Consider the following 13111-nt stretch of genomic DNA (forward strand, 5'->3'; position numbering starts at 1 on the left):
ACTTAGCAACGAAGGAGGGAGCGGGGCAACAGTTACCTGGTAAGAACCGGCCAGCCTGGATCCCTCCAGTGTTCCAAAGAATAAATTATATTTGGTATTGATTATATAGAATTACTCCCCTTTTTGTCGATATTGCTGCAGGTTGGCTCATCGTACCACAAATTATTCTGGCATTCAACACCGTGTCTACTTGCAGTACTCTGACGATCGAAAAAGATACGCTAATATTGCTTCCAGTCAATATAACGCGTATCCGATATATTGTATTCTAATAATAAAAAAATATACGTGTCGTCCATATTCACGTATATGCGAATATTTTCTATTTACTACATACATGCTATAACACACTAATAGTATAGAGACGATAAGCAATTTTGTCACTGTGAATGCATCATTGGTCTATATGCAAAGCACATCACACCATATTTTTTTGGGCGGGGGATTTTTTTCACAATGGTACGGCGCCGTGAAAGAAAAAACATGTCCAACATTTTATTTTGCGAATAAAACATGTGCAACATTGATGGTTCGGCCAGAAAAATTATGCACTGTGGGGGTTAGAGCAGGGAGCTTCCATTAGCATCACAATTAGACCGGGCCCCGTTTGAGGATACACCGGGGTTGGGTTGCTGAAGTGGACTGACTGACCATGGTGAGATGGGAAACAAGCAAACTCAAAGGACTACAATGGAAGTTCTGCCATGGAGGAACGAATATCTCTGGGGAGAAGTCAATGATCACGAGCCTCCATATTTTCCACAAACCGAACCTGGCATTATTCAAACCTTCACATATTATTCAACAACCCCCCTGATTAGTATACACCCACTGTGAAGATAGAAACAAATTGCATTTGACCTTCCTTGGTTAAAAGTCAGCAAAATCATCTAACAATGGAGGTAAAATGCATGATGTGAAAATTCTATTTAGTAGTATCTCTTTAAATGAGATGTAAATCTAAACCTAGGTCATGAGCTTTGGTTTGGGTAGTAATTATAAATGAATGAAATGGAAGAATTAATTAGTTGCATTGGAGATGGGAAATAGGGGAAGATATACGGGAATCGGCATTAAATGCTGTGGGATGGATGGACCTCTGCTTTTAATTCCGTGCAGGTGAGTTGGTGTGTTCCAATTAACTCCCTCCCCTCCCTCCGCCTCCTCCTCCCCCCGCTCGCTCCTCTCCTCTCCCCCCTTGCTCCGCTGGAAGAAAGAACCATTCTTGATCCAGATTCCGCACGCCCGCGCGCCCCCGGCCCGATCGCCCGCCCGCCCAAACCCTAGCAGGGGCTCCGCCGCGCCGAATTCGATCGCTTTGATCCCGGGAATTCGCGGCGGGCCGGGCGAGGGCGGGGGCGGGGGCGAATCGGATGGTGTAGGGGCGGGCTGAGGGGGAAAGCTGCGTTCTTCGCTGCGGCTCGGCCGCCGGCCGGCCATGCATCTCTCGCTGTGGAAGCCGCTGTCGCAGTGCGCGGCGATGCTCATGGACAAGCGGCACCGCCCGCCGCGGCCGCCGGCGCCTGGCGCCGGGGCGGGGTCCGGCGGCGGGCGGCGGCTGCAGGAGAGCAAGCTGCGGGAGGCGCTGGAGGAGGCCTCCGAGGACGGGTGCCTCACCAAGTCCCGCGACGCGGCGCTGCTCGACGACGGGGACGGCGGGGAGGAGGGGGCCGGCTCCGGCTCCGTCAGCCGGTCGCGGTCGCTGGCGCGGCTCAACGCGCAGCGCGAGTTCCTGCGCGCCACGGCGGTGGCCGCGGAGCGCGCCTTCCTGTCGCCCGACGCGCTCCCGGCGCTGGCCGAGGCCCTCGCCACGTTCCTCTCCATGTACCCCAAGTACGCGTCGTCGGCGGACGTCGACCGCCTCCGCTCCGGCGAGTACCCGCACCTCGACAAGGCGTGCCTCGACTACTGCGGCTTCGGCCTCTTCTCCTACCTCCAGAGCTGCAGCCCCGCCGACTCCTCCGTCTCCTTCACGCTCTCCGAGATCACCGCCAACCTCAGCAACCACGCGCTCTACGGCGCCGCCGAGAAGGGCACCGCCGAGCACGACATCAGGAGCCGCATCATGGACTACCTCAACATCCCGGAGTCGGAGTACTGCCTCGTCTTCACCGTCAGCCGCGGCTCCGCCTTCCGGCTGCTCGCCGAGTGCTACCCCTTCGCCACCAACAAGAAGCTGCTCACCATGTTCGACCACGAGTCCCAGTCCGTCAACTGGATGGCTCAGTCCGCCAGGGACAAGGGGGCCAAGGCCTACTCCGCCTGGTTCAAGTGGCCCACCCTCAAGATCTGCTCCACCGAGCTCCGAGACCTGATATCCACCAAGAAGCGCCGACGCAAGAAGGACTCTGCCACTGGCTTATTCGTGTTCCCGGTGCAGTCCAGGGTGACCGGCGCAAAGTACTCATATCAGTGGATGGCATTGGCGCAGCAGAATAACTGGCATGTTCTGCTGGACGCCGGCGCATTGGGGCCTAAGGACATGGACTCGCTGGGGTTGTCGTTGTTCCGGCCGGATTTCATCATCACATCATTCTATAGGGTGTTTGGAGCTGATCCTACGGGTTTCGGCTGCTTGCTCATCAAGAAGTCCGTGATGTCTTGCTTGCAGAGCCCGAATGGCGGGACTGGGGCAGGGATGGTGCGGATTCTGCCGGTCTTCCCGCAGTATCTTAGTGATTCGGTCGATGGGTTTGATGGTGTCCAGGATGGCCTTGAGGATGATATGATCATTCCAATCGAGGAGGAGTCGTCGACGATGAACAGTCACCAAGCATCTCAATTACCTGCGTTCTCGGGTGCGTATTCCTCAGCTCAGGTGAGGGAGGTGATTGAGGAGAGCGAATTGGACCAGGACAGCTCAGATAGAGATGGCGCCAGCACGATTTACGAGGAGAATGAGAGTGTGTCCGTTGGGGAGGTGATGAAGAGCCCAGTATTCAGCGAGGATGAAATGTCAGAGGGCTCTTTCTGGGTTGATTTGGGCCATAGTCCACATGGTTCAGACCATTCAGAACAGGGGAAGTTGGGATCTCCATTGCCTGCATCCTGGTTTGCTGGTAGGAAGAATGCAAAGAAGACATCACCAAAGGTGCCATCCAAAGTGGCAAGGAGCCCTGTTTATGACAACCATGTCGTGTCCTTCGATGCGGCTGTGAGGTCAGTATCACAAGAGCTAGAGCATGTGAAGGAAATTCCAGAGGAAGATTGTTCATATAATGGCAAGGTCAGCGAAGATTGTTCATATACCGGCAAGGTCAGCGAAATTGAAGAATGTCAGGATGGTCATGAAAATAAGAGGTTTGTAAAATTCTCTTGTGACAATGGCCGCACACAAGGCAGTTCGGCGTCTGTTTTTGGGGGTTATGCTGCAAATGGGAATGGCTCCACTTCGGAGATTTGCTCAGAAAACCAGGTTGAAGCGAAAGACAGTGCCATCAGAAGGGAGACAGAGGGTGAGTTCCGTCTACTGGGAAGGAGGGAGGCACCCAATAGCAGATTCAATGGTGGCAGGCTCTTTGGAGTGGAAGAAGCGGAACGAGTGCCAAGTATGGGGCGCAAGGTATCATTCACCATGGAGGATAGTAAGCTGTGTCGTAATGCTGACGCTGGGGAGACATCTGGATATGCAGTGGGAGAAGAAGAAGAAGAAGATGATGATGCATACAGCGACTACGATGAGATTCAGGATGGCAGGCGAGAACCTGAAATCATCTGTAGGCACCTTGATCATGTGAACATGCTGGGTCTTAGTAAGACAACGCTAAGGTTGCGTTACTTGATCAATTGGTTAGTGACCTCGCTACTGCAGCTTCGGTTGCCTGATTCTGGAGACGGTGATGGGGTTCCCCTTGTCTATATCTATGGCCCGAAGATAAAATATGAACGTGGAGCAGCAGTTGCGTTCAATATAAAGGACTGCAACACCGGAACTTCACTGATCAATCCTGAAACTGTACAGAAGATGGCAGAGAAAGAAGGGCTCAATGTTGGCGTCGGTTTTCTGAGTCATATACGCCTCATGGACAACCAGAAACATGGGGTGGCTGATGTGGGCCTCAGCTCTTCCCTGTGTCGGCCTACGTCAAACGGCCGACATGAGAAGAAAAATAGCAAAAATGCCATTGTTGGGATCGAAGTCGTCACTGCTTCTCTTGGGTTCCTTACAAACTTTGACGATGTCTACAGGTTATGGGCATTTGTTGCAAAATTTCTGGACTCATCGTTTCTTGAACAGGAGAGGCTGTCGTCGATCCCCGAGGATGCAGAAAGATAGTGTTTAGAGGATTTCCGTTGTGGCTTTTTGCAGCATTTAGAGAATTCAGTTGTGGCTATTGCAGCTACTTTGTTATAAATACAGAAGGAAGGTGGTGGCGACAGTGTAATTGTGATGAGGGTGGAAGAGGAGATGTCAAGGAACTTTGCCTATAGCTTTTGTATCCCAAAATGTGTCTCCCCTTGGCATGAATGGTTTATACTTTGGTGGCGCGGCTGCTATATTTCTTCATTCTTCTTTTCCCCCCTTTCTGGGCATGCGACTTTTTTGCTCGTAGATTTTGGTCGAGATTCATATGTATCATTCACCTGATTATTTGTTGAGCGTCCGTTCCTTGTACTTGCTTGTAAAAGTGGCTCCATTGGCCATGAAGTACGCTTGCCTGTATGTATGATTCTTGCAACATGAATAGCATGATGATGATAGATTGATAGGTGATCCATCCACCCCCTTTTCAGTTCTCTTTGTCAAACTTGAAATCATCCGCTGTCCTCGGTATGTTTTGTATGGATCCTGGTTTGTTGGTCAATGATTCTGATATTACTGCCGCGGCGGATTCGCTGGTGCATGATGCTCATCTGAGCTGTGCAAGTGGTATCCAGAGCACTAGCCACAGTGTTCGGTTTCTTTCCGACTCACTGTTGTTGTGTTTCTGCTTTTAGCATTGATGCTGTGTACTCGCACTAAGCCTCCGAGTAGTCGTTGTTGTGTTACAGTGGCGCGATAAGCTCGATCGCGCTGACTAGAACGGCCTGCTTGCTTGCTAATGCTCTGTTGCTTTCTGGTCGCTGTTCTAAGCTGCTTCTTTTCTGTTGTGGTGCACTTGGAAAGCTTGTCGACAGTGTTGGTTGTTGTCGAGCTGGTAGGTTATGGTCTTTTGCGTTTCGGCGGCGTCTGAATGAGGCAGTGGTAAGTACTGTTGCTTGTTGGCTTGAAGAAGATGGGTTTCAGTTATCAGCAAGCAGCAGATAGGTGCAGAGCTTTCTTCTTGTTCTCCAGCATAGCAATTGACCCGGGTGGCTCTCCTCTGTGAAGGACAAGTTGCATATGTTTTTCCCTGTTTATTCATGATGAAAGGGTCCCGAATAGTTCTACATCATGGACTGACCGGTGGACTGAGATGTGGAGACCCAGGCAAGAACTCCAGAATACTTGCGCCGAAGTCGTATCAGCCATGGCCCGTGAATGAAACTAGTATAAAAATCCTCTGTGACTCGGCTTAAAAATGACAGACACACACACACCTGTTGCGCTCGTAAAGCAATCTGCATCTTTGTGCCTAACGTGTGTGCGGTCAATGCCGCCGGGGTCAGGAATCAAGTACTTACACGCCCCTTTCACACCCGTCCCGCACTTATTTCCACCCCACGACTTGCGCCTCCGGTCCGGTGTCTGTCAACATTCAGCAGCAGCAGCAACAACCCCCGGCCGTGCTGGTTGGTGCCAACACACGCCGGCCGGCGCTGGCTGCCCCGGTCGGGTGGAAATCCAGCGCGCTTGACACCAGACGTCCGGATGATTGGAAATCCGCCAACAACGATGGCGGCTCTGGGGGGACACTGGCGGCCAGACGGCAGCGGCTGCAGCGTGACACCGATCCTCTGCCTGGAGCTACAGCCAGATCCACTTATTCAGGCGCGGTAACTGCTGTGCGAGATCTGACGACTGCTGCTCACTGTGATCGCTGCTCCGTGCACACTGTGCCACCGCATCACGACAGAAAGCGTACGAGGTCCATGTAGCTTGCTTACTTGTCCAGTCAAATAGTCAATCCTGCCGGATCTTGCAACTCCGGTCTACTAGGAACGAAGATGACCTGGACCCAAGGGCAGATATTTTTAACGAAGTTACTACTAGCATGCGAGGAACGGAGGATCGATGCGGGTTTGTTTTCCTCGTACAATTATTAAGCTATATCTTATTACGGGATCGAATATTGTGGCTGTAGGTCTGCTTGAAGTTCCTGCAAAAAAAAAGGTGACATACAGTAGTTATGTTGCATCTAAGTATGACATCAGCGCCATCTCATTTTCGAACAAGCCATCTCCTCGTGCATTTGTTTCTTTGTTTGTTTTATTTTTATTTTTTGAAATAAGTCGATTGTCTTTGTTTATCTATATCTAGCATGTGTCTGGTTCAAAAAACGAAAAAACATTGTTCGTTGGTCCGTTTGGTTGCCCTTTGACGTCATTTATCAAGCCTCGGTCACCAACGACATTTCGGCTGGGCTTTAGTGTGTCGGCTTCTGTTTGAAGGTTGTTGCTTCGGGAGCTCCTATCAGCTCTATTGGCCACACACTGCTCGCTTTAGTTTGTCTGGTTTTTCCTCGCTCGTCTTTTACCATTACTTGTCTGTTTTCTTGCTAAAAAAATGGGTTTCCTGTTAATTTTGGGTTTTCTGGTGAATTAAAAAATTGTCACAATTTTGAAAAATATTTACAATTAAAATAATTAGCTAATACAAAAAATACTTGTGAAATTTAAAAATGTCCACAATTTTTAAAAAAATCATGAATATTTTATAAAAGTAAAACAAAAACATGAATATGGAAAAAATGATTTTAAACTTTTTCATAATTTTCAGAAAATGCTCGTGAATATTTTTTATGTGAAAAAAAATCATGAATAATTTTAAAAATGTGGAGACGCAACTGGTCGACAACCCTCCTCCCACCCCAAATTATGGGCATGAAGTTGTGTGCTGAGGGTGGAATTGCAACTCAGACAAAAATGGGTCGGGACTAGTTGTGTGTTGAGGGTGAAGTTGTAACTTGGACAAAAATGCCCCCCCACCGTTGCACGTTGAGGGTGAACTTGTAAATGGGACAAAAATGGATCGTTGATACGTCCATTTTGCATCACTAATTTTCAAATAAGTTACTCTTTATTAATGATATTTTGCATATTATTGCTCAATTCTAATGTCTTTTTCCCATCAATTTACATGTAACACATAGAAAAATGCTAGATAACTAGAAAATAGGGGCAAAACAAAGGAGGGAAGAAAAAGTTTCTCCGAAGCTCCACAAGATTTGAAAATTTTACTAAATTTTTCCTTGAAGAAATGGATCCATGGGCCAGAGGGGGCCCACAGGTCTACCACGCAGCAGGGCCACGCCGCCTCCCCCCGGAAGCATGAGGGTGCGCATGGGGCTCTGGCTGCCTCCTCTCGATACCCTTTGGCCATAAATTCACATTTGACCTAAAAACACCATGGATTTTTTTCTGGGATCTCTCCACCGGTGTCTACGAGATGGAACCGAGGCAGAGCACAATATGAATGCATTCTGTATTTTTCTGAAACTTATATTTTGAAGAACTTAGTGCCAAATATGGACTTGATTATGAAATATTTGTCACCCTGTCTCTGCGTGAATCTTTTGCTGTTATATTGATATTCGTAAACAAAAGTGGAGAAAATATCATGATCATTTAAAGGATGTTATTAAAAAGATTGTTTTAGCTGACGATGAAATTGTTGATCATGTGTTACCTTCTATTTACATTGAGAAACCTAAGTTTCCTGTTAGATTGAAACAAAGCTCTTTGGTAACTACGATATCTCATAGAAGTCTGATGAACCTTATGCTCAAACTAAAATACAACCTCAAATAGCTATGACTAAAGATTTTTTTTATTGATGATATTAATGGGGAAATCACTCAAATTTGAGAGGAAGAAACTAAAACTGTTAAACATAGAAGTATTCCCAATACTGTTTGTGTGCCTGTTATTTCTGTTAAGATCAGTATTCATTGTTATCATGGGTTGTGTGATATTAGAGCTAGTGTACATTATTCCATATACTTTTTATCAAGAAGTTGTTGGATATATTTCACCTTGCACTATAGAAGAAATTGATTTATTATTAAACTAGAAAATAGGTCTAGTATTTCACCTGTAGGCATTGTTAGAGATTTTGAAGTTCTATGTGCAAGACTATGTATCCTATCGGTTTCTTAATACTTCAAGATAACTTTTGTCCCATTTTTGGTAGACATTTCTTAAATACTTGCAATGTTGTTGTCGATTGCCAAAAAACAAAAGCTTTATGTTATGCTTGGACAAGATGAAGTTTCATTTAATTTATCTAAGTCTATTACTAAATAACATGATTCTAAGGATTTACCTTGTGTAGATGAAATAGAAAGGATTGCTTCAATTTTTATTCCCCCCACTGGTCCTTCGAAACAATATTTGTTGGAGCACAAAAATTCTTTTAATATGCATGAGTGGAAGGAAATCGATGATTTTTTTCTTGGGCAAGTACCTTCGCTAAAACATAATCTGCCTGTGGAAACTTTAGGAGATCCCGAGCCTCCTAAAGTTGATCCAGTGTTTGAACTTAAACCTTTACCTGATACAATGAAACATGCTTATTTGGATGAAAATAAATTATATCCGATTATTATCAGTGGTAACCTTTCAGTGCACAAAGGAGGATTACCCGTTATTCTAAAGAAACATTGAGGAGGAATTATTTATACTATGAAATTATCTTAAAGGCATTAGTCCCACTCTCTGTATGCACCAGATTCATATGGAACCGGATGTTAAACCTGTTATAGATCATCAACATTGCTTAATCCTAAGATGAAGGAAGTGGTAAGAAAAGAAATTCTCAATCTCCTATAAGCAGTATAATTTATCCTATATCCATTAGTAGATAGGTAAGTCTTGTCCATTGTGTTCCTAAGAACAGAAGAATTGTTGTTGTTCCTATTGATAAAATGAACTTAAACCATAAAGGGATGTAAATGGTTATTGATTTCAGAAAAATAAATAAAGCTACTAGAAAGGATCATTATCCTTTGCCTTTTATTGAAAAAATGTTAGAAAGATTACCTAGGCAGACACATGTTTGCTATCTTGATTGTTATTTCAGTTTCTCTCAAACAGTTGTTTATCCTAAAGATCAAGAGAAAACAAATTTTATATGTCCTTCTGAAACTTTTTTATAGATGTAAGTCTTTTGGTTTATGTAACGCACCTTCTACTTTTCAAAGATGTATGACTGCTCTCTTTAGTGATTTTTGTGCGAAGATCATGGATGATTTTTCCTTCTATGGAACTTCCTTTCATGAATTTTTGCACAATATTTACATTGTTTGCAGAGATGTGAGCAAACTCACATTTTCTTGAATTGGGAGAAGTGACACTTTATGGTAAATGAATGCATTGTCCTTGGGCATAAAATTTTCGAATGAGGTATTGAAGTTCATTGTCGGGTGGTAGGTGCGACATATGCCAACGGGTGGCTTATCATTGTGGGAGCCAGTAAGACGTCGTCGGTGCCTGGAAACGGGATGAGGCGAAGACATGCACGCCAGCGGATCTTACCCAGGTTCGGGGCTCTCCGTGGAGATAATACCCCTAGTCCTGCTCTGCGGGGTCTCCGCATGATCACTAGATCAATACAAGTAGCTACAAGTGCTCCTTGAGCTGTCTGGCTAGAGGAAGAAGAAGGGCAAGGCTAGCTCTCCTTTTCTCTCTATGTGGTGTGTGAAACTCTGTGAGATCAACCCTTTGCATGGGTGTCCCGGGGGGTTTATATAGGCCTACCCCCCAGGGGTACAATGGTAATCCGGCTGGCGCGCGGGTCCCAGCCGTCAGTGTCCGTGTTCGCCGGCTTCTCCGCCGGCCATTGGGGGCCCGCCGACTGGTGGGTCCCGCCGGCTGCCGGCCTCTTGGCCGACAGGTCGGCACCACCGCTTGGGGGCCTTGTCGGCGGCTAGTTACTGTTGCCTCGCCCCTGATGACGAGGGCTTTGTCGAGGTAAGCGTGGCCACAGTGCCGCCGCCCTGCGGGCTCTCACTATAGCCTCACATCGTCTTGTCTCCTTAATGAGGCACATGTTTCGAGGGAGGGAGGTAGCCGGCTATTGGGAGCCTGCTACGCCCCCGGCCGACTAGGGGAGGCCGGGCCGCCTTCGAGCGTCTCTCTGGCTAAAGGGGCCCGCCGCCCGCGAGCCGTACTGGCGTCTGTCGTGGGTGACGTTGAGGTTAACATGGCTAAAGTGCCGCGCCGGACGGGGATGGCTGACCCGCACGGCGCCCTGTGCCCATGCCGGTTCCGGGATTCGGGGGTAGTGGGCTGTACTGCGGCCACGCCTCGTCTTATCACCGTTATGTGGATGCAGTCTTGGCCGGCTTCTGGGAGTCGGCTCTCTTCATGGCCAGCTTCTGGGAGTCGGTCCTCTTGGGGCCGACTTCCTGGAGTCGGCCATCTCGTAGCTTTCTTTGGAGGAGGTTTCTGAGGTCGGGTCGCCTTCTGGTAGTCGGCCCTAGGGATAGCCGGCCGGAGGAAGGCGGCTCCATGCTCTGGATGCTTGCAGGCTCGAATGGCCTGACAATTTTGAAGAGCCAGGGGGAGTCGGTTAGGCTACCCGTGGCCATTTACTCCGACAGTAGTCCCCGAAGCTGGTTGGGCTTCGAGGCTGAGAGGAGGTCGAGAAGCTCGGTCAGCTTCTTATCTCGATGAGCCAGCAGCTGGGAGCCGGCTTCGGTTGGGCGCGCCGTCTTGGCGAAATTTCTAAAGTCGGAAGGCGGGAGTCAGTTGGTGCGCGTGCTGGGCCGCGGGCCGGCCGCTCGCTGCCCGCGAACCACGCGGCATCCTCCGGCTGAGAAAAGCCTGCCAACCGACGCGCGCGACAGGACGTCGCCGCAGGCCGGGGGCCCAAGGCCCAGGCGCGGATTCTCTGTGGTCCAAAGCTGTCTGCACGCCTTCCGGTGGCGGTTTCCGCACGCCGTTAGGGCGCAATAATCGCGGGACGTGGGGGAGTGGGTGCAGTTAATCCCACGTTCCCCCCACGCCTCGCCTCCTCGGCTTCGCCACACGAGGCTATAAGTAGGGGGAGGAGGGGAAGCGGCAGATGCTCGCACGCTCCTCTTCTCTCCGCCATCTTCTTCCTCCTCCTTTCCATCGCAGCAGCGCATCGCCGCCACGCCGTCCACCAATCTTCACTCCACCCCGCAGCTTTGCCGCCGCAGGGCCGTGTTTTCTCCGCCGCCGCACCCTTTCTCGCCAGCTTCTCGCCATCATGCAGTACGGCGGGGACTGGGACGGCTCCAACGTCCATATGGACCATATCGACTTCCTCCGCAAGACGCGGTGGTTGCCCGGCAAGGACCAGGTGCGGGTCCATCTCGCGCCGGAGAAGCAGATCACGCCGGCGCCGGAGGAAGGCGAGCGGGTAATCTTCCGCTCGCACTTCCTGCGCGGCCTCGGCCTGCCGGCGAGCGCCTTCTTCCGCTCCTTTCTCGAGTTCTATCAACTCCAGCCGCACCACCTCACCCCGAACACGGTGGTGCTGCTGTCCGCCTTCGTCACCTTGTGTGAAGGCTTTCTTGGCGTTCTCCCCACCCTCGAGCTCTGGGGGGAGTTCTTCCAATCTAAGCTGGGCACCCGCATGCAGGGCGTGCCGGCCCAGAGCGGCACCTTCATCGCAATGCGGAGGCCGGCGGCCGACAACCCCTTCCCCGTCATCACGTTAATCCAGTCGGTGAAGCTCTGGCAGAAGTCATATTTCTACGTGAAGAACGTCGCCCCGCAGGGCGACTACGTCAACTTGCCGGCTTACGTAGCCGGCCCGCCGGCTGGGAGGCGGCCCCAGTGGTCCTATCGGGCCGTGACGCTGTCGCGGGCTGGAGCCGCGGCCGTCGCCCGACTGCGGATGATGATCCAGTAGGAGGGCTTGACTGGGTCTGACTTGCTGGCCACCTTCGTCGCGCGCCGGGTGCTTCCGCTTCAGAGCCGCCCTCACCTGATCTGTCAGATGAGCGGTCAACTCGATCCGAGTCGGATGTGCACCAAGGACATGCCACACGACGAGGTGGCGCATATGGTGAATTATCTTGCGAACTGCAAGCTCTCCGCAGAGTGGCGGTTTGGCAAGGAGCCATATTCCCGTGCACATCCTCCGCCCACGGTATGTTCTCTTTTTCACTTTCTTCTCTTAGTTTTGTCGCCGAGTTCCTTTTGGCCGTCTCTGACCAGTCGGCACGCCTTGGCAGAGCCCTCTCCTTCGACCTGCAGCCGGGTCAGAGGCGGAGCGCCAATTCCTCCCCGACCGGGCGGAGCATGACCTGGAGGACCATGACTTGGGGGCGGCCACCATGGATGAAAACACCGAGGCGGGTGGCGGCGAAGCCGGCGGCGAAGCAGGCGGCTCCGGGCTGGGAGCCAGCTTCGACGTCTGGCCGGATGACGACAAGGCGGAAATCGTCCCACGCCGCCAGCCGGCGCCCGGCCACGGCGCGGGTTCCTCTGCCGCGCCGCCTGCTCGGGGCGGCGGGCAGAAGAGTCGTGCCGCGTCGGGCTTGTTCGGCAGCCGGCCGAAGAAGCCCAAGGGCGGGGCGGCGGCGACCAGGCGGGATGAGGCGGCCGCGAAGGCGGCCCGCTTCCGCAAGGTGGTGGAGCAGCCGCAGATGGTGTTGGCGTAAGTGTATATTCCTTTGTACATTCTTTCTTCTTTTCTTGGTGATTTCTGAATCCTTGCCCTTTCTCAACAAGTTAGGGCTCCGCTTTCGCTCGAGCGGGTTGCTGCCGCCTCCGTCGTTGGATCGCCGGGAGGATCCGGGAGCACCCGCCGCGTGGACCCCCGCGCCGAGCTTCAGGCGGCGACAGAGCGAAACGCGCGGGAGGCGCGGGAGGAGCGGGAGGCGGAGGAGTTGAGGGCGGCTGCCGCCAAGGCGGCACAGGAGGAGGAGGCGGCGAAGGCGCGTGCCGACGCAGCGGCCACGGCCCAGGCGGAGGTTGCGGCCGCGGCGACAGCGGAGGGGGCCTTGCTCGTCACCCCTCTGCTTGTCACGGCGCCCGAGGTCCCAGAGCCCCCGCC

General features: G+C 51.1%; 1 protein-coding gene across 1 annotated transcript; it reads left to right on the plus strand.

The window, feature by feature from the left end:
• The first annotated feature begins 1138 nt into the window (after positions 1-1138).
• On the plus strand, positions 1139-4701 carry LOC109779477 (uncharacterized). Its single transcript, XM_020338102.4, has one exon. The coding sequence runs from the start codon at positions 1439-1441 to the stop codon at positions 4274-4276; it is 2838 nt and encodes a 945-aa protein (XP_020193691.1). The 5' UTR covers positions 1139-1438; the 3' UTR covers positions 4277-4701.
• Positions 4702-13111: the final 8410 nt, after the last annotated feature.

This window comes from Aegilops tauschii, chromosome 5, assembly GCF_002575655.3.
Source record: "Aegilops tauschii subsp. strangulata cultivar AL8/78 chromosome 5, Aet v6.0, whole genome shotgun sequence".
Taxonomy (NCBI): Eukaryota; Viridiplantae; Streptophyta; class Magnoliopsida; order Poales; family Poaceae; genus Aegilops; species Aegilops tauschii.

Coding starts and splice junctions, on each gene's coding strand:
- LOC109779477 (XM_020338102.4), top strand. CDS start 1,439: ATGCATCTCTCGCTGTGGAAGCCGCTGTCGCAGTGCGCGGCGATGCTC.